Consider the following 26,625-nt stretch of genomic DNA (forward strand, 5'->3'; position numbering starts at 1 on the left):
GAACCACTCCAACACAATTGTAGCATTGTGACACGGGGCATTGTCCTGTTGGAACATTCCATTTCCAGCTGGAAAAACAGAGGCCATGTAAGTGTGCAACTGGTCCGCAATGATGTTCAGATACCCTGTAGCATTCATGGTCTGCTCTACCACAACCACGAGTCCCAGAGACGCCCAAGAGAACGTCCCCCAGAGCATAATACTGCCACCACCAGCCTGTGTATGACCTACTGTGCATTGAGGGAGCAACTGTTCGCCTGGAAGAAGGCGTATCCTGACACGGCCATCGGCGTGATGAATGACAAACTGTGATTCATCTGACCAGGCAACTCTCTCTCACTGATCCATGGACCAGTCGCAATGTTCCCGGGCCCAGCGCAGGCCCAGTTGGCGATGACGCTTGGTCAGCAAAGGCACACGAGTAGGATGTTTGCTGCATAGCCCCATATTCAACAGTGTCCGCTGAACACTGTGCTACGATACTTTTCTACTTGACCCTGCACTGTATTCGGCTGTCAGCTGAGCCACTGTCTGGCTCCGGTTTTGCTTCACCATGCGAGAGAGTCTCCGATGACCTTTTCCTTTGATAGCATGTGGACGTCCAACACCATGTCGTCGACTGCTGGTTTCACTGTCATTCATCCACTTTTCATACGTACTACTGTATATTGCGAACAACCCACGAGTCGTGCAGTTTCGGAAATACTTGCTCTGAGCCTTCGAGCCATTACAATCTGCCCTCTATCAAAGTCATTTAGATCCACATCCTTTCCCATCACACACAGAAGTAAGTGAAAGAATGATTCTTCAGACTCTCCAGCAGCAGTTAAATACCACTTCCACCTGATCATGTGCCTTCCACGTCATCCAGGCACGTTCATCGCAAAATGTAGGGCTGGTCATAATATTTTGGCTCTTGAGTGTATATTGTGTATATTTTTCTTAAATTTCCTAGGATTTATGTATATAGATTTTTCACATTGTATTTATTCTTGACATTACATTATTTAGTATTCTTTTTGTATATCTTTCTGTTGTGCACTATACTGCATTCATTCAGCCAATAGGGGCTTATATCATACTTTTATTTAACATTCTGACTTAATTCACACACATTGCAGCTCATTATCCTGATAACATTCTTTTTTGACTTGCCTTGTTGAATGTTTAAAGCCTGTGGGATTATGATACCCTTATTTTCTGTCTTCACTTTAGAGACTGTAGTGGAAATTTCAATAGCAGATCCAATGTTGTGTGCAAAATATACAATTTCATAACAAAATCTTTTTAGCAATCAAATATTTTATTTCAGAATTACATAAGGTGGAATTTACAAATTTTTATCCTCAAAATTGGTTGAAAGTTAAAAGAAAAATAAGCTCATTGACTGACAAGAACAACAACAGAAAAAAAAAAAAAAAAATTCAACCAAAATTATTAAACTATAATAACTACTAAACTAACCAAAACTATTAAACTACAGTAGTTATTAGCTAATATTCCATTACATACTTTTATTATTTAATTAGGAAAAATAAAACAGTATGCACATATTATTTATTACATATACCTAAAACTTTAAGATATACTACTCCTTATGCAGAACAAACAAACACACACACAAAACTTAGCATAAAGGAATGCCAGAACCAATATATAGATACAGACCGTAAATTTAATCTAGCAACAAAATGAAAAGAGTTAAATATGTTTTAATTAAAATAACATACTATGTTAAAATAAAATAGAACTTCTTTTCATGATATCACATGTGTTTACAGAATAAGAATTGTATTCTTTTTTTACATTATACAGTCAAAAGCCGTTAATTCGGACACCCATAATCCGGAATGATCTACAATCCGGACCTCAAAGCTAAAAACTTTCTGCGCATGCACCGCTTTGACACATGCGCATAGGCGTTTACGCGTGTGCGTAAGACCTTTACGACTGTGCATATGCGTGTGTGCAAATGCAGAATACGCTTTCGTGTGCGCGTTTAATTAATAATTAATAAGCAGAAATTCTAAAATTAAAAATATGAAACCATAATTTATGAAATAAAGAACAATTATGATCTAAAAAGTATCAAAATTTACAAAAAAAAAAAAAAAAAAAAAAAAAAATTAATATTTATTTGTTTACTTTATTAAGCATTTCTTTCAATGTAAGTTGTTTAAGTTGCTTCGTTTTATGTGATAATACTTTCTCTTTAATTCTATAAACAGACATAATTTCTTGTTCATTTACAAAGTTCCGCTGTTCAAGTCCCGTAATTATTATGCCGAGAATACCGACTAACTTGTCAATCGAAATTTTTTCGTTCTCACTAACCTCTCTGTCACCTTCTTCATGTCTTTATCCATTTTTTGCAGCAATTCCACTTTTTGTTTGATGGACATCAAAACATACTTTCGTTTTGTAGATCCTTTGGGAGCTCCAGCATCGGAAATTCTATTTGACATAATCGAAAGTTCAAGTTTACTTTTATAAAATTGCTCTTACAGTCTGCAAAAAATAATAAGCCGCATCCAATTCGAAGATTAAGGAACAACGCAACGTTTAATGTATAACGGACGGTATAAGCTAAAATTATCTATTTCAGTTAATGTTGAAGATTGCGTTGTTCCTTAATCTTCGAATTGGATCCGGTTTATTATTTTTTGCAGACTGTAAGAGCAATTTTATAAAAGTAAACTTGAACTTTCGATTATGTCAAATAGAATTTCTGTTTCTGGAGCTCCCAAAGGATCGTACAAAACGAAAGTATGTTTCGATGTCCATCAAACAAAAAGTGGAATTGCTGCAAAAAATGGATAAAGACATGAAGAATGTGACAGAGAGATTAGTGAAAACGAAAAAATTTCGATTGACAAGTTAGTCAGTATTCTCGGCACAATAATTAACAGGACTTGAACAGCGGAACTTTGTAACTGAACAAGAAATCGTGTCTGTTTATAGAATTAAAGAGAAAGTATTATCACATAAAACGAAGCAACTTACATTGAAAGAAATGTTTAATAAAGTAAACAAATAAATATTAAGGTTTTTTTTTGTAAATTTTGACACCCTTTAGATCATAATTGTTCTTTATTTCATAAATTACAGTTTCATATTTTTAATTTTAGAATTTCTGCTTGCCATCTTACGAGATTTAAACTGATGATCTATAATCCGGAATCGTATCCGGAAGTCGCGACAAGTCCGGATTAACGATTTTGACTGTACAAAGACTTTCACTATTTTCAATTATGACAATAATTTGCACTTTAAAAATATTTATGGCTAATATCACTTAGGCTGCTATTACTCATCCATTTGTTTTAGAAGAGCAACTGTTTGGAACAATTTTTCTGCTTTGCCACAACAGCCAATCACCACAGATCACTTTGGGGTTAACATGTAAAGGGGAAACTGGTTCTCCATTACAAAGGTGTTGATAGCTGATTGGTTGAAAATGAACAACTTGCAATTTTTTTTTTAAAGGAACAAAAAAAACCGCATGTCTTTCTTTCAATAGTAAACCAGGCAGAAAAATTGGCCAAAACAGTTAATCGTATGAAACAAATGCATGTGTGATAGGGGTCTTATTCTGCTAATCTAAACTAATAAAATGTATTGAATGCCACTAGAGATCACAGTTTCACTAATGAATATTTTCTTCATATAACAGAAAAAAACATCATTTCTTCATATAACAGTTAACCAGATGAAGCTAATTGTTCAGGCTCATCTAAAGCAGTTTTCATTATACTGCCACTAAAGCCAGCATCTACTTCCATAGAATATATGAGTAATTGAACTAAATTAAAATGAGCAAGCCACTCTGGAAAAGGTTGATATGCTGGGTGATTTTCTAAATCTTTAAAATAAGCTTTGACAGTTTCCACATCATAAAAAATTACTCCTAATCCATTCAACAATTGCTTCTTTGTTATACCACGATCTAGAAGAAAGTCGACCACTTTGGAACAATTTGCTAATGATGAATTTTCACGGTGAGGGTATAAGCACAGATTATCTTGAATGTCTTTTTCAGTGCAGCCCAGTACTTCAGCAAGGTACAAAGATACATCATTTATGTTTGTTTTGTACCTTCCTTCACAAAGATACCTATCAAAACTGGACTTAGAAAGAGTAAACATAGTTATACAGCATGGCACATCAAAAGTTTTCATTGCTTGTAACCTGAGATTCAAATTGTTATAGTAATAAACTAACCATAAAAATTTTCTGTATGGTTTCAGAATGGAAAAGTCTTTTGAATTACATAAAGTTTCTAAACGCTGTTGAACAGTATTAGGGGTGAAAATGAAAACTTTCGGACAAGACAAAATCTGCTTATCTGTAATTTGGAAATCTTGCAAAACACTTTCCAGTTTTTGAACAGAATCAACCGGTCGTCTCAAAAGGATCGGCACTCTTTTTGCCACATCCAGAGTATTCACACCTAAAATTTCAGGCATTTCAGAAAGAAAGTAATCTACAGATTCATGATGTAAAGAAAGTAAATTAGGTGCTTGAGTAACCTAAGGAGGGGAAAAAAAAAAAAAAATAATGTACATCTTTTGCACAGTATTTTCTAAAGTGACACCAATTCAAAATATACATTCATTACTTCATAATAAGAGATACATAAAAATTTGTTTCAAATATTTTTCTGCACAATGTACTCCTTGCTTAAGAAACAGGAAGGCAAAAAAATAGCCCTACCTTAAAAGAGGGAATGCAGATAATAACTATGGCATTGACAGATAATAAGAACTAGCAAAAATATTACTGCTATTAAAATAATATATAATGTTACAACAATGACAATAATGGGCTGATGTAATAACAAAGCTCAGATTATGTTACTTTGAATATATATACAGTACAAAGTCCGTAATCTGGACGTCCATTATCCGGAATGATCTATAATCTGGACCTCAAAGCCACAAACCTTTTTTTTTGGTATGCTTTACGCATGTGCATTTAACACATTGACTGCCAGTCACTAAAGTTAGATTGATAGTTATTGCCACCCATATGGAAGTAAACTGTATCCAGATGCCAACATACTTATTATAAGAAATATGATTTAAAAACCCTAATAAAAGATAATTATGTGATACCTAAGTATTATTTAAGCCTTTTATTAAAGAATTTTTTAATTACGTGCCAGTGCGTGATTCGCACTACATGTCAAAATTTTCCCCAAATGCCACATTATGCGCTGGCACGTGGAATGTAAAAAATAAATTTAAATAAGAAAAATAAGTGACAGTACACATTATTTTTATATCAATATGTATTACAGACAATTATACAAATTACAAAGGAATTTATAACAAGACAATTACAAAGACATTATACAGATACATCTAGAATGTTATTTGTGTATTATCTTTGACTAATCTAAGCAGTACCCGGGAGATCCTTCACAAAATTTGCAAACATATATTGTATCTTTACATTTCCCTTGGGAATAGCAACTTTTGCATTGCTTTCTTGGAATTTTTCCTTCTTTTTTTTCTTCCCGAGTACTCAGCACATATTTAGATTCAGACTGATGACTTACAGGAGCAGGAAGAACAGATGGCTGTTTCAGTAAACTTCTATCATGGATAAACGGTAGTCATACATTGATGCATTTTCATTGGAATACTTATTATAGATAAAGTGGAAATTGTTCATCATTATTTGCAAAATATGCACAAATATTTTCGTGGGCCACCTAATTATTTTTCTCTCACAAGGATAATAAGCAAACATCTGATCTTGCTTATCAATAAAGGCCATAAATTTATTATATTGAATTATAGGTAGAGGTTTCAATTAACTTTCACCTCTTTTGCTTGTTATTTCTGCCATATTATTTTTATATTCATTGGAAATGTAAGTGACTCTTATCCTGCCACTTTGCAATCATCACACCATTAGCATACTTTGCTACAGTTTTGCTACAGTTTGCCCTTTCTTCAGTTTTTTTTTTTTTCGTTTACCACTTTTGGAAATGTCTTTCTGTTCTTTCTGATTGTCCCAGTGCAATGAGTTTTCCTATCAGCAAGACATTTTGACAGTTCATAGCTGTTATAATAATTGTCCATAAATATGCTATGTCCTACATCCAACATTCCCTCGTGCAAATTCATAACGACTTTTTTTGCATGTTCTTTTCCACCAGAATTATCCAACATGCCTGTATATATCACAAATTTCAGAACCATACCATCAGGGGTTGTGATCATGTACAACTTGATACCATATTTGTGATGTTTATTTGGCATATACTGTCTGAATATAAGCCGTCCATGCCACAATACCATAACTAATCTCATGCCCTGGGTAATATATTTCAGATACTCGTACGATGAACAAATTCACCATATCTCTTACTTTATACAGTCGATCCTTTGGAAGCTCTGTATTCTGATCTGGGATTTTTGCGAAGTGCAATGCCCTCAGTAACAACAAAAACCAATTCCTGCTCATATTTTCTGAAAATACACATAAACCAAACAGTCAATCTGTTTTCCAGTAATCTTGTATACGGTTGATTCATTTAGTTCCCATATGTATGATCAATCCCACAAATATCAAGAGTTCCTCTTTTATGGTGTTCTTCCAAGCATTGATGCGAGAATGTTTCTTTTTTTTCCTTGCGAAAAAGTATTTTTTGAGCATAATCATTAGTTTCAGCAACTATTTCTTCCAAGATACCATCAGTGAAAAAATGACGAAAGAAATCTATAGGATTGTTACTTGAAACAGGTTGGTGCAAACACTCGGATTTTATGAAAGGAAATTTTTTCATTGATGTTGAATTGTTTTCCCAAATAACGTTTTCCGCAATAGTTGAATCATCCTGCTGACATGCAGCCTCTTGCACAATTCGTTCTTCATCATCATCAGAATCCGAAATATCATAGGTACCAGTCAGAGGAACAAATTCTTCGTCACTGTCATAACTAAAATTGCTTGGGTACTCATCAGATAGCTCAGCCAACAAATTTGCTATTTCATCATCCATAAGAGCCTTTTCATATTGAACTTTTCTTTTTTTTGGGCGCGAAGGCCCTGCACTATCATCTCTATAACTCATACTAAAAGATTATTTTTTCAATAAAAAATAAAACAATTATTTCGAAACCACGATTATTTATACGTAGTTTCTAATTTTCACTCCATGCCAATACCAGAAGAAATACCCTGCATGCAATGCCAAATGAACTGGAGAATGAATAACAAGTATACGATTTTCCCGTACAAGCGCGTGACTAGCTGCAGAGACATCACCCCACATCACGCACTGGCGCATGATTGGCTCCTTGCTGATAACAAAACATCATGCGCTAGTGCATGATTGGCAGTCAATGTGTTAATGTATAATGGACAGTATATGCTAGGCTAAAATTATCTTTAGTGATTCTAAGGCATTTCAGTTAATGTTGCAGATTGCGCCGTTCCTTAATCTTCTAATTGAATCCAGTTTATTATTTTTTTGCAGACTGTTAGAGCAATTTTATAAAAATTAAGCTCGAACTTTCGATTATGTCAAAAAGAGTTTCCAATTCTGGAGCTGCCTAACGATCTACAAAGCGAAAGCATGTTTCGATGTCCATCAAACAAAAAGTGGAATTGCTGCAAAAAACGGGTAAAGGCATATCTGTCTCAAAATTATGCAAGGAGTATGACATTGGAAAGTCAACTGTTTATGACATAAGCAAAAAGAAAAGGAACTTTTTGAATTTTTTAAGGATTCCAACACCCCACTTGCAATGAATAACAGAAAAGCTTTAACTGATACTGAAGCTGCTGAACAATTTGCAAATGAATTCATTGAACTCATTACTAGTGAACAATTATCTCCAGAACAGATTTACAACGCTGATGAAACTGGTCTTTTCTGGCAATATGTACTGCAAAATACCTTGGCAACCTCTACAGGAAAAGCTCCAACTGGTGTCAAAGATTCCAAAGCGAGACTAACAATTTTAGCGTGCGCAAATGCTGCAGGAACGCACAAGTGCAAATTTTTCGTAATCGGAAAACATGCACGACCTCGAGCATTTAAAGGAGTAACGATTTTCCCCGTTATATATCGCGCAAATAAAAGAGCATGGATGACACAAGCGTTGATGAATGATTGGTTTGAAAATCATTTTATACCCAAGGCTCGAAGACATTTAAATTCGGTTGGTTTACCTCACGACTCAAAGATAGTCCTGATTGTTGACAACTGTTCGGCGCATACTTCACTTAAAGTTTTAATGAAAGATAATGTATCCGTATTATTCTTCTCTCCAAATTGTACGTCTATCATTCAGCCTATGGATATGAGAATAGTGCACGCACTGAAATGCAAATATAAAGTAGCATTTTTAAAAATCTATGTTAAATTTCTTGAACAATGGCAAGACTATTCAAAACTTTTTGAAATTTTTTAGCATAAAATCTGCTGTGTGGGGCATCACAAGATCGTGGGAGGATATGTCTCCAAATACGTTAAAAGATGCTTGGCATAATTTATGGCCAGCTACCATATTTCATGGTGAACACTATGAAGATAACTACAAATTTGAAGATTTTCGGACATTACAAACTAAAGATGAATTTTTTCCAGTTATTGGATTTTGTAAAGAAATGTGGAGAAGTGGTAATAAATGAAGATGATAAAACAGAAGTTTTTCATTGCGACGACAATGACTCAATCATCAATCAATTAACGGACGGCAAAATCTGTAGTATGGTTCTCGATCCAGAAAATACCGCTTCTGATAGTGAAGAAAGTGACAAGAGAGGTTATTGAAAACGAAAAAATTTCGATTGACAAGTTAGTCGGTATTCTCAACACAGCAATTACAGGATTTGAATAGTGGAACTTTGTAATTGAACAAGAAATTATGTCTGTTTATAGAATTAAAGAGAAAGTATTAGCACAAAAAACAAAGCAACTTAAACAACTTACATTGAAAGAAATGCTTAATAAAGTAAATAAATAAATATTGCACTTTTTTTTGGTAAATTTTGATACCCTTTAGATCACAATTGCTCTTTATTTCATAAATTATAGTTTCATATTTTTAATTGTATAATTTCTGCATGCCATCTTACCAGTTTTAATTTGATGATCTATAATCCGGAATCCCGACAAGTGAGAATTACGGACTTAGTACTGTATATATGTATAGACAGAGAGATGACAGTCCCTTCATATTTTAAAGTTCAGGCCCTTGCAGGCTAATGAACTCATACAGCTGTACTTATTGTTTCAATGTAATGTAATATTTTTCCATACTTGTCCACTTAGTCTTGAGCAAAGGATTTATGTACTTTTGGTACATATTCATCAACTACACATAAATATTTAACGTAGTGAGAGATAATCCTTTCTGGTGAGAGATAAATGTCATCAACTTAACAATGCTGAGAAAAATATAAACAATGTGAAAAATTGTTCCATATGCCAAACTGCACCACAATAGACTAGAATAATCATATAAGTTTGTGTGATATGATTGAAGAAATGTCAAATAAAGATTCAAACCTGATCATCTAAGAATATGGAAGCTTGTTTATTAAACACAAAAACTAGCTAGCAGTTTCTTCTCTGGAAACGGATTAATATGATATTTGCCTGGAAACTAGTGAATGCTTCCTTTCTTTTGTACTTGATCATTCATAGGTAGGATCCATAAATATATTCAGATTCTTGAAAATTGTTGAAACAGGTACATTCTCGGCATTTAAAAGATATTTATGGGTAGTGATCAATTTGGAGGCATGTTAGAAGAACCTCCTTCTTATAGCTTCTACTTGCCTACCAGTATTCCAAAATAGCTTTATGCATTTCAGCTTATTATTCACCAGATCATTTGACAGTCATTGGCATTTTTTCAGAATTTTCTACTTCATAACTCCACAGATATCACTGAAAGGGATGAGCAGACAGCACCATTTTACACTTTGCTGTGATGTCTACAAACTCATTGCCTTTTATCCCACATGTCCTGGAACACAACAGTAAAGAAATATTCTACCCACATCTCTTTAAATCTACATTTACAGGATTCTAAGTGACCGAACATGCTTCTAAAACTTTCAGCACACTATAAAAATTGGTCTAAATTACAAAATTTTTCTGGCATAAATTAGATATATATAAAGGGCATAAAACACAGCAGTTAGTGCCAAAGCAAAAACTGTGCAGGCTTCATGCAATTACCTACCCTCCATATGATCATTAATTATGTACCAACATAACTAGTTTCTTTTGATCCAACAGCATTTATTGAGTAATAAGTACTGTATTTATTGAGTAATAAGTACTGTATTTATTTTTAAGCTCAAGAAAAGTTTTTTTGTAGATGATCTCTTGTAGTACAGTCAAAAGTCGTTAATCCGGGCTCGCCGGGACTTCGGCGATTCCGGATTATCGATTTTTCCGGATTATAGATCATCAGTTTAAATCTCATAAGATGGCATGCAGAAATTCTAAAATTAAAAACATGAAACCGTAATTTATGAAATAAAAAACAATTATGATCTAAAGGGTATCAAAATTTACAACAACAAAAAAAAAAAAAAAAAAAAAAAAAAAAGCTTAATATTTATTTGTTTACTTTATTAAACATTTCTTTCAATGTAAGTTATTTAAGTTGCTTCATTTTATGTGATAATACTTTCTCTTTAATTCTGATGCTAAAGCAAAGTTTAAGGTTTAAAGAGATTAAACATTTAGCAGTAGTAGCAATAAAAGCTCCCCGAGATATGTTGTGCAGACATTGAAGACAATAAAAGATTTTGAACTTAACCAATTTATTAACAATATAATAAAGAATAAAAACACAGAAAATAAATGTCAACAATATTAGAGTCTTAGGAAAAATATAATATAACCATCATTCATCAAATATTTTTACCTGGTCTCCAAAACACTGGCATTCTATACAAACAAAAAGTCCTAAACAGTAATTATGCGGCCTAAAATTGAATCTGGCTACACATTTAATAAGTCCATAATCAATGGTCAAGAAAAACACCTGAAAATTTAAATGAAGTTCTTGAAAACACTTAAAACCGGCCTAACTCCGTTTGCAGAAGGAATCGCCGTTCATGTATTTTTAATTGCCGCCTTTATTGAAGAACATGGATGCTGTCCACGGCAGTCACTCACATGGTAGCCTCTGGAACCAAAGAACTTTAATCTGGAACAATCATCCCACAAACCGGAACCAAGGCACTTTAATCACCGGACTGCATGCATCCTTCTGAAGGGGCTGGAAACCGCTCACTCAAGTGCCGGGAAAGCAGGAACTAGAAGGGGTGAGCTTGGATCTTGGATCATATCTTTACTGCTGGCTTTAGCTACTAGGAGCTCTTACCAGTATATTATCATTTTACCATAGGCCATAAAGTTAAAAATTTAAGAGGTGTATTTAAAATACACCGCGCCCAAAGGCGAGATCATTAAATGAGAGAACTCATAAAATAAGTTTTGCTAAATTGCATATCATGGCATAGCATGGGTGATTATATACATAAATGGTGGCGAGAAGCGAAATGAAAGTCTAAGCTTCTGCGTGAGTCAAGAAGAGCAGAAACACGTGATCAGAGTCCGGCATTTAGATTGGTCGAGGAGTCAGAGTTCGAAAAATGAAGTTTTTGTAGTTTTTGGCAATAAATAAAGTTCGAACATAGTAAAAGCAACATCTACTTGTGAATTTAAGAGTCTTATGTCTTTTGAAACACTTGAAAATCTTCTAAACTTGCGATATAATCATTAAATGAATAGGAAACTGTAAAAGGTGAAAATGAGGTCATGTAGCTCACTAGGTCTAATGAGTGAGAGTAAGCACTTGGTGTTACCATGAACTTTGATTTTAAAACACACGATACAAAATAGTAAAAATAAAAAGTAAAAATCTTGGTTAAATAAGTAGTAAAACGAAGAATTCATCGATGAAAAATAAAGTCCTAATTTTGCAAAGTTCATCTTTCTTGAATAGTAACTGCAAAGGAATAGTATTTTTTTTTTTTTTTATACATTATATACACTACCACCACTTAGAATTGTGGTGGATCGTTCGAGGTCTTTTCACTACGTTCTCAATAGTAGGGTCATAGTCTGTAAGCGATTTAATAGCTTCATAGGGAGAATTTCTCATATCTTCAAAGAAGTTGTGTGCAGAAATTAGGATTTGGTCGTGAATTGGATTGATATCCAGGTCTTTGTGAATTTGAGAATTTCGCACGAACCAGGGTGCGTTCACTGCTATGTAAGATTTTGTTTTGAAGTACATTTAATTTTTGTCTGCCTATTTTTCGGGCAGTAGCCCAGGCTGAAACTGCATAGAGTATTATTGGTTGAATAAGTGAGATGTAGATATTTTTCTTGGTATGGAGGTTTAACTTAGAGTTTCTTCCAATTAATGAGTAGAGATCAATGAAACCAGCGTTAGCCTTATTTGTAACATATTGAATATGATCTTTGAAATTTAGGGTTTTGTCAATATAGACACCTAAATATTTATAGGAGTTGGCAACAGGAATATCTTGGTTATTGAGTCGGATATTTATATTCACTGGGATATTTTTTCTGTATCTGCGAAAGAGAACTACGCAGCATTTATCAGTATTTAGTTTGATTTTCCAGTCTTGACAAAATTTGTTAATAATGTTGACTTGGAGCTGAAGTTTCTCTAAAGCATTATTTGGACTTCGTGAACTGGTGAGAATGACTGTGTCGTCGGCATATTTGAGTATATTAGAATGAAAAGGTAGAGGCATATCATTTATGAATATTGTAAAAAGCTTCGGTCCTAAAACACTGCCTTGAGCTACTCCACTGTAAATCACTTTTTTTGAAGAGATTGCTTCACCACAGCGCACTTGAAAAGTACGATGTTTAAAATAAGAATGCATAAGCTTAATAAAGCTGTTTGGTAAAAGGAAGTTAGATAGCTTATGAAGTAAGCCAGCATGCCACACTCGATCGAAAGCTTTTTCGAAATCGAGGAAGCATGCCGCTACTCCGTTCTTTTTTGTAAATTCTTGGGCAATAAATTCAACTAAATTTAATATTTGATGTGTGGTATTGTGGCCTTTGCGGAATCCAAATTGATGCTTGTCTATTAGATTAAGGCGTTCTGAGTAGGTTCTGATTGGTGAGCCGAGCACTAAGTACTTGTTCGAAAACTTTTCCAAGCGCTCGCAGAAGACTGATGGGTCTGTAATTTTTTGCTAGCTTTGGATCTTTTCCTGGTTTGGGGATCGTTACAACGATCGAATGTTTCCACTGCGATGGAAAGTAGCTGAGTCTAATACAAGCATTAAAAATATTTGTAATTAAGACTATGCATCTTCTAGGTAAAGCTTGCAACGCTTCATTAGAAATCATGTGATATCCTTTAGCTTTGCGCTTCTTTAATTTTTTAATAATTTGCTGAACTTCGTTTGGAGATGCACGTGTAAAAAAATTAATGCTGGGACTGTTGAGGATGCTATTGACAGAGTAATTAATATCTTTTTCGTGATCAGAATTTTTATTTTCATGTTGTTTAAAAATGTTTTCTAATTTTTTTGCATGAATTTCAGCTATGGAGTCTTCGGAGTGGTGAATTTTGCCCATGTGATACAGGGGGTGAATTTGATTGGGTGAAAGATTTCTGAGTGATTTAGCTACTTTCCAAACAGAGTTTGGATAAAGATCCATGTTTTCTAGGAAATTATCCCACGAATTTGATCGATGGGTGGCGATGTCTTCTTTTATTTTTCTGTTTAAATAATTAATATGAGGTTTTTCAGTAGGATTGCGAGTAATATGCCATCTTTTTCTAAGTCTATTTCTTTCTTGTATAAGGGATTTAATTTCTTCTGGGATGCCATAGGGATTTTTATTCTTGACTGTATAGGTAGCATTATTGATAGCGTTTTGAATTTTGGAGTTTAATCTGGTGATTTCCAGCTCAATATCGCAGTCATAACGAAGTGTGGCTCTGCTGTTAACAGAATTTAGCTGTTCGGTAACCATATACCAATTAACTTTTGTATGAGCTTTAGGGAGAGGGGGATAAAATCCATAGAAGTTGAAGACTATAGGGAGATGGTCAGACGAAAGTTCTGGGAGAACATCAAGGTTAGGAATATTAGGAAGTTTTTCATCAAAACTATATCTAAAATATCCCCTAGTCCATTGTGCGTATAGTGCGTTGGGTGATTGGGAGCAATGAGATTGATGTTACTATTGTGGATGAAGTTGCTTAAATTTTCTCCATTTCTATTTGTGACTCTACAGTTCCAAGAGGATTGTTTAGCATTTAAATCACCTACTATTAAGGTGGGGTAGTTATTTTCAGTAAGTAGTTTCAGATTATTGAGATCAAGATTGCTGGAGGGGGGATTGTAGACGGAGATAAAAAGAAAAGGTTCTCTAAAATCACTATAGATAAGTACTGCAGCATTTTCTATAGTACAAGCGGGATTTAAATCATATTTGGCTGTTTTGATATGGTTTTTAATGAGAATTGCGTTTCCTCCCCCTCTATTATGTCTTCTGTCTTTTCTGTAGATGCGGTAGCCTTGTATTTTAAATTTGTCGCAAGAGCGGAGATGGGTTTCATTTACTAGCATAACATCAATGTTATGTCTAGTAAGAAAATTTGAAATTTCCACTTGTTGGTATCTGATGCCGTTTGCATTATAGTAACAAATCTTTAAGAAGCTATTTGTAGCTGAGATAAAATTTATTTGACTATGAGTTTGATTAAAATTCATAGTTTAGATTTGAGAAATATTCGAAGGCCGCCATATCTACCTCTAGTTTGTCTAATATTGTTTTTGCTGTTTTAAATTTCTGGAAGAATTCTTTAACTTGAGTGAATTGGATTTTTATCCAGTCAAAAAAGCCAAGTGGGTTTGAGTTTGTGTCTTCTGTTTTACTAGTGTTTTCATTTTCCTTTGAAGTATTCCATGCATATTTTGGTTTGTTCTCAGGGAGTGAAGGAAAATCCTTTTTGTTAAATTTAAATTGTTCTTTTTTCTTTTCTTCTTTGAAAGCTTTAGATTCTTCGATTTGCTTCTGAACATTATAAGGATGTTTACTGCAACCTTTGAAGGAAGAAACGTGATTTTGCCCACAGAGGGCACAGACAGGGAGTTTGTTGTCATATTTTGTTTGTTTACAAGTGAATGTTTCATGACGCTCTGCACATTTTAAACAGCAAGGTTTATAGTGACATTTGTCCCGTGTGTGCCCGTACCTTTGGCACTTATGGCACTGCACGGGTCCAGGGCGAGCTTTAAAAGGCTCGATGAAGACATCCAGACCTCTGAGTTTCTTTAGATCATATATTCTTTTACCTTCTTTATTTCTAGTACATTCTGCTATAAAAATAGGAAGATGAACTTTCTTTCCTTCAATAGTGTGAATTATTTGTCGAATTTTTTGAATTGGGATACCTTCTTGGGCAATTTCGTTTTTGATTAGTTCCATATTAGCTGTTTTTGGAAGTTTTTTAATTATTGCCTTGATAGGCTTTTCACTGTTGAGTTTATAAGTATGAAAAGGAATAAGTAGTTTAGTTAGGTATTCAGTAACTGTGCGGTAGTGGTCGAGTCATAAACTCTTATGGTCAGTGTACCTCCACTTAGGTTTCCACGATATTTTTTTATATTTAATTGCTCTTCAAAATCTTCTTTCATCTTATCCCAATCCCCCGTGAAGTCTGCTAAGACTATAGGGGGAATGTGTCCTGCTTTTTCGTTTGGTGTAATAAATTCACCTTCCTCTGCTTTCATATTGTCTTCAGGGTTTAGTTCCTCGAATTTATTTTTTTGAGCTGGTTCTTCAATTTCGGAATTTGATAGAGTTCTTTTATGAGTTTTTTAGGGGTTATGTATCCTTCTTTATCTATTGTGGTTTTCTTTTTGATTCTAGATTTTTGACTAGCAGTAATATCAGATTGATTTGTTTCCTCTGTTGGATTATTTAGGGTTTCTTTTTGTTTCATTTTATTAATGTATAATCCTAAGATTTGTATATCCTTTTCCATAGCATTGACGTGAGCTAAGTGAACTTCAGTCGCATTTTTTGGATTAAATGAATTTTGATAAGCATGAAACTCAGAAAGCATAAGTTGCTTAAGTTTTTCTAAGTTATCGCAGGTAACTTCCAGATTTCTGTGATCACACACAGATTTGATACGGTTTTCAATCGCCTCCTTGTCCATGATATGTATGAATCCTAACTTTTAACCTAATGGCGAAAAGAATAAAGAAAACATACTTATCGTGAACATCAAGAAGAGACGACAGCAACTCACGATCAGCTTTAGTAGTGAGAGCAATGTCGTTTTCCCTTACTTCACAAAATCGCAGGAAAAACAACGCCGTAGACAGAAAGAACAATTTCTTTAATCAACAGCAACACCTCATGCCAGCACTACCAAATCGAATTCACCCCCAGGAAAAAAAAGCGAAGGGGTGAGCCAGAGCGACGCGAAATACTTATAGCAGAAGTAGGAATGACGTCATCTCACGGCAACCAATCAGCTATCGGCACGAATCGGCTTTTCAGATGACGTAACATCATGTTTCGTTTTTGCATCTCAATTAGGTTGAAACAGTTCATTCTCAATGCAAACAGTGGCAGCAAGAAAAAGAAGTAGAAGTAACTACTATATTACATTAAAATAAGGACTAAACTAAATAAACATTTCAAGGAGGAGAGATGATGCAGTAAAAGGTTTAAAAATAAGCTATGTTTTCCAACAAATGCCCCCCACATCATCATCTCCGACCTGAAATAAAAACCGAATGCCAGTATCTTTACAAAATTCAAAACAAGAATAAATAAATATCACAATTTCATTCAGAAATTTTTAAGAAAATTTTTCTTTGGGAAAATCTTATCCCATTATTCAAAAATTTTATCGTAGCAAGAAAGTCCAACATGTTACAGAACAATACAAAGACATATATATGATCACACACTCAATACTTTTACCCAGGGCCCTGGTCACTCATACAACATTCTACACTATACAATTTTACATTTACCTAATATCCATCATAATATGACTTATAACATATTAGTTTCAAATAAATAAAACTCTTAATTTAAATACACACAAAAACAAATTTCATAGGAAAATTGTTCCACAAAATCTTATCAGGTTATGGTTAGTCAGCGGTTTTGTCATGGGATCAGCCAGATTATCTTTAGTTGGGACATATTTTAAATCAAAAATTTCCCTGTTCAATAGATCACGAATGAAAAATAGTTTCACATCTATATGTTTTGTCCTTGAGTTTTCAATGGGTGATTTTGTAAAACATATAGCAGCCATATTATCAGCAAACAATATTGGCCTCGAAACATAGTTACTTGCAATTTTAAACTGAATGCATTCATCCAAAATGTTTTTAAACCAAACTAATTCTTTTGCTGATTCAGTCATGGAGATAAATTCAGCCTCCATAGTAGATAAACTCACTCCCCTTTCTTTAAATGTACGCCAAGATACAGGTGATTCTCCCAACAAAGCTATTTGTCCACCAATAGACACCATATCATCCCTGCTTGAAGCAAAATCCGAATCTGAATATATATTGAGCTTCAGTTCCTTCCATACCAGTTTGAGTTTGTGCTGTCTGGTATTGGAAACATACCCTAACAGTTTAAGTAATCCTTCCTAGTGAAACTTACCAGGATTGCTTTGGAATTGAGAAAATATATTAACAGCATAAGCTATATCCAGACGAGTACGATTGCAAAGAAACGAGAGACATCCCAAAACATTTCTATAAGGATAATTCATCATTTCAGTCGTTTCTTCTTGTGTACTGGGACTTTGAGTATTTCACACCTTTAACTATTGGAAGGGAAGTAATTTGTATTTTAAAAGACTTAAATCGATCAACTATGTCTTCTATATATAATTGCTGATGAATTAAAACACTATTGTTCTCATATACAAACTCCACACTCAGAAGCTTTCTTGTTTTACCTAAAATTTTCAAATCAAAATGTGAACTCAGGACTTTTAATATCCTTTTGGCCTGAACTTCACTTTTCCCAAACACAACTATATCATCAACATAAACCAACAGAATGACAAAATCTTTAAAACGATAGACACAATTACACCACTCAAACTTGATAAACCCTAGGTTACATAGTGTTCTATCCAACTCGTAGTATCATAATCGGCCACTCTGATGCAAACCATACAAGGCTCTATCTAAACGATATACAAAAGTTTCTTTATCTCGCTCTACAAAACCCTGAGGTTGGGACATATAAAAATTTCCTCTGATAAAGGAGCATAGAGATAGGCACTTTTCACGTCACATTGTATATTTGCCCATCCAAGGTGTGCAACTAAAAGGGAGAAAAAGAGCCTTATTACTGAAAAGTTGACTACAGGAGAGTAGGTTTCATCATAGGTATCGTATTTAATTTGCCGATAACCCTGAGCCACTAAACGAGCTTTAAAACGAACAATGTTTCCAAATTTGTCACGTTTAATGTTGAAAATCCACCTGCAACCTAGTGGAGTCTTGTCTTTAGGAAGTGGAACAAGATGCCATACCTTATGCTTTCGCATGTTGGCCATTTCCTCTTCCATTGCCTCTATCCATTTAAGCTTTTCTGCAGATTTCATTGCCTGGTTATAAGTGTTTGGAATTGAAACATCTAGTCAGCTATCTCGGGTATACGACGTTGAAGGAGTACCAGTTGGGTCGATTTCACCACTATAAGTATTGCTTCCCTTGAAATCAAACAAGGTAGGATCATACTGAATATTATGTTCCGTGCAATACCTTTCTACATCATTTGGTGATCGTAGTCTTTGATTAGACCCCCTCTCAAAATAATACACATCCGTACAAGTGCCGTCTGGCCTTGGAACAGGTTTACGAAGCCAAGTTACTTGTCTCAATGTAGATTGAGTATCAGTGCCAATTGTAGAAGAAGGTACATTGGTATCGGTTCTTTCCTCTATTTCAGGAAAATAGCCAACTGGAGTGTCAGTAGATTGGAACTCTACCTTTTCTTCAGATTCCAAATCAGGAAGGGTGCCCAGTGCAGCTCCACTGCCACTTTTCTGCATTCCAATTGACTCTTTAAAAGTAGCATTTAGGGTTTCTACTACCTTTTGCTCATTTTCCAACCAAATCTTGTACCCTTTTGTTCGTACACTGTACCCAATCAATCGGCCCTTTGTTGCCTTTGGATCAAGTTTAGAATTTCTTTTAGCCTTTGGAATTCCCACATAGGCAATCGTTCCAATCGTTAAGATGACGTACTGATGGTTTCCGCTTAGTGTATAATTCGAATGGGGTTCTATCTTGGCCCTTATGACAGATTCTATTAAATGAATATGCAAAATACATTACTGCATCTGACCAAAATTCGGAACTCATTCCACTATCGTGTAAGATTGCACGTACATTATTGAGAGCTGTCTGATTAAATCTCTCACAAACTCCATTCTGTTCTGGGGTATATACATCTGTAAATTCGTGCTTTACACCATTTTTATTACAATATGACCTGAATTGATCATTATCATATTCTCGCCCATTGTCAGTCCTAAAGTATTTCAATCTAAGGTTCAAAGATCTTTCCGCACGTGCTATATGCCTTTCAAATACTTCAAACACCTGACTTTTCTCCACAATGGGGTACACTACCACGTAACGAGAATATTCGTCAATAAAGGAAACGAAATAACGTTCACCATTCCTACCTGGAATGTTAATAGGTCCCCATACATCAGAAAAAACCCTTTCAAGCGGTCTCTTTGCTTGAATACCTTCTAAGGGTCTATAGGAGATTCGTCTTTGCTTATTGATTTGGCAATGTTCACAAAACAAATTAGGTGAGTGCTTTAACACAGGAAGACCTCGAACTGAATGTCTCTTACTAGTCCTGACAATAGTATCATAATTTATATGACCAAACCGACCATGCCATAATTCACTATTATTATGCTGAACTGTGGATGCCTCAAATTTTACAGATTTGCCCCCCTTTTTCATTATTTTCGGGAATACATGATAGTTACTTCCTATCAACTTAGCCTTGTACAAAGTTGAATTCTCATCATCAGTAACTTTAATTTGCCCATTTTTACCATAAAATCTCGCTCCATTGATATCCACCCTAGGTACAGATATTAAATTTCGTCTCAGTTCAGGTGAATATAACACATCTTTAAGCAAAATAACCGTATCCCCAAAAGAAAAAAATGGAAAACAAATAAGGAGAGTTTAAAAGGAAAGGGGAAAAGATCACTAAGGCTTCAGGATCGTGCCTCTTGTCTTACCAAGAGGGTGATCGCTTGAAGGGCAAGGGTACCTCGGGATTGCCTCACCTTTACTCATAAAGAATGAACCCCTGAGGAGTGTACAATCTGGTATACCTCAAAATAGTTTGAAATATATAGTGCCACAAGGACTTCCTTGCAATTACACTTAGTTTCATTCAATTTTTTTGCCTTTCTACCTATTTTACAATTTTTCTTTTCTTTTCTTTTCTTTTTTTTTTTTTTAGCTTCTGAGCATGAAATATTCTTTGGAAAATATCTCCACTGCTTTATTTGTAAACAATGCAGTTTGTTACAAACACACATCCTTCTGTGTTCTGAACAGTTACATCTTGAAATATGTACATCTGTAACAGATACTATAGCAATAATCACATGTCATACAATGCAGCCTGAAACTGTCAACAAGCAATCTCAGTTGATAAGTCATACATGCCACATTAACTGAGGTGTCAACTTATTTTCATGACAACTGCCTATCAACATGTGTATTATGTTGCAGGCAGCTTTAACACAAAAAAATCTCGATGCATGTGGTACATCTTTTCAGCACAAGAGGTTAATAGTTTTAATTATCCTACAACAGATAAAATACAAAAAATCTTAAAGACTGATAAAATAAGTGTCTATACAGGGTGATACTGTGCTACAACCACTTTATCTTTCTACCAATACAATATTCAAGGATTTTAAGAAAGATTATTTAATTCTTCAACGATAGCAAATTGTGCATATTGGTATTCACCTTCAAGGTAGTTTAAAGCGCTCAGAAACTGCAATATCTGCATAGATCAAACAAACTGGACAAAGATTTCATGATCACTGAGTGATTAAGAGCAAAATGTTTTAAGAAATATAACATTTGAAATGCATTCAATAGCACAGATGATGATATACTTTGGAATAAATTACTGTACTGGATAGGAACTTGGGATAAATGAAGGAATGAAGGTGAAACTTCCACTGCTCTATTTGCCTTTGAAAATTTGAATCTAAACTTTAATCAGTGAGGTAACAATATAGCATTAGTGATTTGAATAGATTAATTTAATGACAAATTAGATCAGAGTTCTCACAAATAAGACAATGGTTAGTAGCTCATAATTATATTTTGCTTAAAACCAAGAAAAAATATTTTTGTAACTATGTAAAATACTTTTCGATAAATATTAAATGAATTTGGAAAAAAAGTGTTCATTTTTAAAGAAGTGAAAATTATTCACTTTTTTATGAAGGTCTGAAAAATGGGTGCAGATATTACTTATGTGAACATGGTGTCAAAAATTGTAATGATTAGAAAAAGCATTAATATTTAACAATCATGGCATACATGCAATTTACATTGTATACGGAAAATAAATTAAATAAAATACTAACCTGTGAAATAGAAAATCCAAATTTCTCAAGAAGTAAATTTAAAAGTTGGTCAGTATTTAAAATACTTTGTACTTGTAATGGAGGATACCTACTAAGTAGTCGATTAGCTTTATACAAGGAACAATCAAGTTTATTAGATAAAAATACAGCATTCATTGCTGTTTTGATCTTCTTCAAACTACTGCCATCTCTGTACATCTCTTGTAAGCGTGATATTATTTCCCTATTATTTCCAGATCCAAGCAAATAAGGCATGATGTGATGAGGCTGACTATCAAATGAAAAAGAAATGCCTTCTTTCTGCAAGGTACCAGGTGTTTTCTTAACAAATTGAGGAAATCTAAAACAAACAAACAAATTTTAAATTATGGTAATCTGAGAAACTGAATGCATTTTACCAATTATATTTCAGAATCGTAAACTGTAATGACTCATAAATAAGATATTCTTAACTCTTTGATGCGTGCGTTACTATTTTTATAATTTTTTTAACTAAAAACTCTAGAAATTGAATATTATGATCGGATACACAAATAATATATGAATTTAAAAAATCTACTCTTGTTCATTGTTCTGTGGGTGGTGGTAACACTGTGAAACCACACGTTTGGCTGAATGGATAAAACAACTAAGTAAAATAATGATTTAAAAAAAAAAAAAAAAAGACTCTCTTTTTTTCTTTTTTTTAAATTTTACAGAACAAATTTTTTTTTTTTTTTTTTTTTTTTGTGACACTGTTCAAAGCATATTTTGTCTTTTTGGTACATGCATAGACCCACATTGCACGTTTAGCACATGTATCTTATCTGAGGTTTCTTCCTTGTGCTACAAAATGTACACTGCTCAAAAAAAAAAAAAAAAAAAAGGACAGTCCTATATCTCCCGATCTACTGGGCTGATTGACAAAATTCAAATAGCATTCTTCATGTCTCGAAAGCACGACTTAGGATATATATTAGATTTATATATAGCACTATTCTGACATAGGTATTTTGACACAAAATCGGACTTTTTCTGAAATAACATACCAATTTTTTTACATATTTCGATTCTACAACTTAAATTACGCCTAAATATGAAATTTTGTAAAATTTGGAGCGAAATTTACGGAGAAATTCACAAATTTATGTTGGCACTTTTTTGTCAGTTTGCACCAAGAATACTTCACTTGGCGAACTTCTTAATATATGGCAACCTAGTTTCCTTTCCCGTAAGAGGAAAAAAAGTCACCATCGTTCCTTTTTTCCAAATAATATTCTTCATATTATATTTTTAATTATAACTTATTATTTTAAGTATTTTTTCTTTTTTGAATTTATTTTAATTGTTTAAGTTGCATGTTTTTTCTTCGAATAACTGTTTTAAAAATTTCTATTTACCTATTCGAACTGCGTAAATAAAGGTGCAGCGTTTATTTTTTCAAATAGTTTTCTTTATATATATTTTTTTATTATAGTTATTATTTTAGGTAATTTTTAAATTTTTATACTTTTATTTTAATTGTTTGTGTTGCATTGTCTCTTCAGATAATTGTTTTAAAATTTTCTATTTATTCCTTCGAACTGAGCATTTTTAATATAAATTTTCCAAACTTTGATTTTATTTATTTGAATTGCGTTTCATTCGGAAGAATACTTTGTAACCCAGACTACGATGCATTTGAAAACTGCATATATTAAAAGAGAAAATACAGTAAAGCACAGTTAACACGCCTTTCAATGTTCTGTTCAGAAAAGATATATATAAATAAGAGAGATGTATAACCGACATTTTAACTTAGGATGACTTGCATAAACTGCTTTAAACAGTTTTATCATTGTGCCCATTGCTTTACACAATTTTATCCTACATTTGGTTTCTTAAAATGTTATTCATATTTTAGTCAAATATTTTATTTTTGAAATCGCAAGAATCAAATATCATAACATTGAAAAGTTTTAAATTAAAAAAAATACAAATACTAAATTTTACGAAAAAATTTATTTTTCTTCTTTTTTTCTTTAAGCATTCTGCAAGTATATTAAAAAGTATCCAACTTTTCGAAACATTTTGGTATTTCTGACAATCATTTTAAATAAAGTTATCGCCTACCACTTCATAAAGGCCCACAAACGGCCAAGCGGTAAAGACGCTGATCACTGGTAGTTCGGTCCGAGGTTCGAATCCCGTGAACGGGCTGGTTGCATGGGTGTTTTCGTGGTTTTCCCGATGTGTAACGTGTATACGAGCCAGTTTCCCTTAGAAAGTCCTCCACGAAGGCATCCCTCCCTTTAGGCAGATAGCCCTCGTGTGCTTTGCCATAGTTAAATAATCCAATCAATCCAATCCAATCCTTAATTAAATATAATTGATTTGTAACTTCTACTAGAACTGACGTTAAGAATTGACGTGCAAATAAAAAATATCGTGTGCAATCTTGATTAATATAAAATTTAAAATATTTGCACAGAAAAATATTTGCATTCAGACAGAATGTTTTTTGAAATATTTGCAATTACTTTATAAGAAGGATTTATTAATAACCATAATAATTACTTATTATTATGAAAGCATCTTAATCAAATAGCTCCCATGTTCTTTCTGTGTTCAAATAACCAACTAACCTAGTTTAAGCGTGATTTCCAAGAGAAGTTACTAGCAAAACCCGAATATTCATTAACAATCATGTAGCTTGCCAATTGGGAGCAACATGAAAGATATGGTGCCAATAATTGAATTGCTGTTACGGTATGCTGTTTCTAAACTTAGATGGTCATTTCTTAATTAAATATAATGTATGTGTAATTTCTACTAGAGCTGATGGTAAGAACTGAAGTGTAAATAAATAATATTGTGTGAAATATTGATTAATATAAAATTAAAAATATTTCCATAGAAAAATATTTGCATTCAGACAGAACATTTTTTTGAAATATTTGCAATTACTTTATAAGAAGGATTTATTAATAACCGTAATAATTACTTATTATATTACTGATGATTAGGAATCAGTTCTTGACAATTACATTCTAAATTAGAATTTTAAGAATTATTAGAATTTTAAATTAGAATAATGAAAATACGGTACGCACAAAAATACATTTTAAGATAAAAAATGAGTTAAGATAAAAAATGATTTAAACTTCTTGAATTCATTTAATAAACATCGTATCCTCGTTGTTAATTGAATTCAGAATGTTGGGTGTCGTTTATATAATTATTCTTACTTGTTCACGGAATCTGCTGACTTATCCAGAGATTAAGTAGCTGCAGATCATTTCTACATAACCATTAAACTTCCATTAATTCAGTCTCTAGAGGGTTGTATATTTATATCATAATTTGACTTTTATAAAAATGATTATTCTAAATCTTATGTTTCTATAAAAATATACTGTGCTTTAAAAATATGGATGATAGTACCAGCCGCTCTTTCAGGCACTTCAAAAGCATCAGTTTGTTTAGAAATAAATTGTGCAGTTAATGTCATAAAATTCAAATAAACATCAAACGAAAATTCTCAGTTTTAGACAATTCGATTTAAATGAAGTAAAGTAGCAGACGATAAAACGCCGAAGGTAAAAATTTACTCTTATTTAAAAAAAAAAAAAAAAAAAAAGAGAAATTAAAAAAAAATATTAAAAAATTTATTTAAAAAAATAGCTTTTCATATAGTATTAATAAATATTTATTACACATCATTGAGGGAAAAATGTCATATAATTAATTCTCCGTAAAATTTTACTTGAAATTTAAGGTTAAAAATAGCTGTGGCAATACAGTGTAACAAAAATCCATAGACCACATTTGGCGTTATTATTGCTCAAAAAAAAAAGATGCCAAATTTCAAAACGCGAAAATATGTAAATTTGTGTATATCTTAAATTTTGAATAAAAAAGTCTAATTTTTTGCAGATATGCTTAAAAATATACCTACTTTAAGATGATGGTAAAAATTTTATAGGTTATAATACAAAATTTTTTTCAAAAAATTTATAAAAATTATTTAAAAATAGAAATTTAAAAAATAAAACACAAAAAATGGGTAAAGTTTATTTGGAATGAACCTAAATTTTGAAATGTGAGAGAAAAAATCAAAAAAATTTAATAAAAAAAGAGATCTAAATAAATATTTGCCAAATTCAATTAACATTGAGGAGCTAAAATTTTGAGAGCTAATATTTCAAAAACTACTCATACGATTTTTACAAAACTTGGCATTCTGGCATAATTTGAGTCGTAGAATCAAAATATGTAAAAAAATTGGTATGTTATTTCAGAAAAAGTCCGATTTTGTGTCAAAATACCTATGTTGGAATAGTGCTATATATAAATCTAATATATATTCTAAGTCGCGCTTTCAAGACATGAAGAACGCAATTTGAATTTCGTGAATCGCCCCAGTAGAACGGGAGATATAGCACTGTCCCATTTTTTTTTTTTTTTTTTTTTGAGCAGTGTACATTACCTGGATCTAAATTTCACTGGTGTATGTCCAGCGTTATTTAGTTTCTTTTCATCTGGCACGTGAAATTTGTGGACTTTTATGTTAATGGGGGGGGGGCTTGGTCTTTTTGCCTTTGGTATGGATCATTCATTTCCCATTCATACTTATTTTATTCGTACTTCGTCCCAAAATATTCAGAAAATATTTTAAATTTAAAAACAACTTTAGCGATTTCTATTTTTAATTATAGCAAAGTATATTTATATTAAATTTAAACCACAGGAAATAATTTATAAAATCACAATACTAGCTTGGGGAGCAAGTGTGTTGAGGTCAGAGAAGTCTCTGGAAAAGAAAGACCTTTTTACTGGGCAGGTGCATGTATCGTAAAATAACTCTGTGGTTTCAAAACCCCTTATCTATATCCGGGTAAAAATAAACATTCCTATTTGAGAAGCAAGCAAATGCCATTGTGAAGAGCAATGGTTTCAAGGTACGACCACCGAG

General features: G+C 33.1%; 1 protein-coding gene across 1 annotated transcript in view; it reads right to left on the reverse strand.

The window, feature by feature from the left end:
- Window positions 1-1,267: 1,267 nt before the first annotated feature.
- Window positions 1,268-26,625, reverse strand: part of mTerf5 (mitochondrial transcription termination factor 5) — a 33,614-nt gene continuing 8,256 nt past the window's right edge. The window contains exons 2-3 of the mRNA XM_035373736.2: window positions 21,693-22,032; window positions 1,268-4,529 (exon numbers count right to left, since the gene is read on the reverse strand). Coding sequence (XP_035229627.1) covers window positions 3,702-4,529; window positions 21,693-22,032 — 1,168 coding nt within the window. The 3' untranslated portion in view covers window positions 1,268-3,701. The remainder of the gene's footprint in view (window positions 4,530-21,692; window positions 22,033-26,625) is intronic.

This window comes from Stegodyphus dumicola, chromosome 6 (genome assembly GCF_044657685.1).
Source record: "Stegodyphus dumicola isolate Sdum_Otavi_A_Nest chromosome 6, ASM4465768v1".
In the NCBI taxonomy this organism is placed as follows: domain Eukaryota; kingdom Metazoa; phylum Arthropoda; class Arachnida; order Araneae; family Eresidae; genus Stegodyphus; species Stegodyphus dumicola.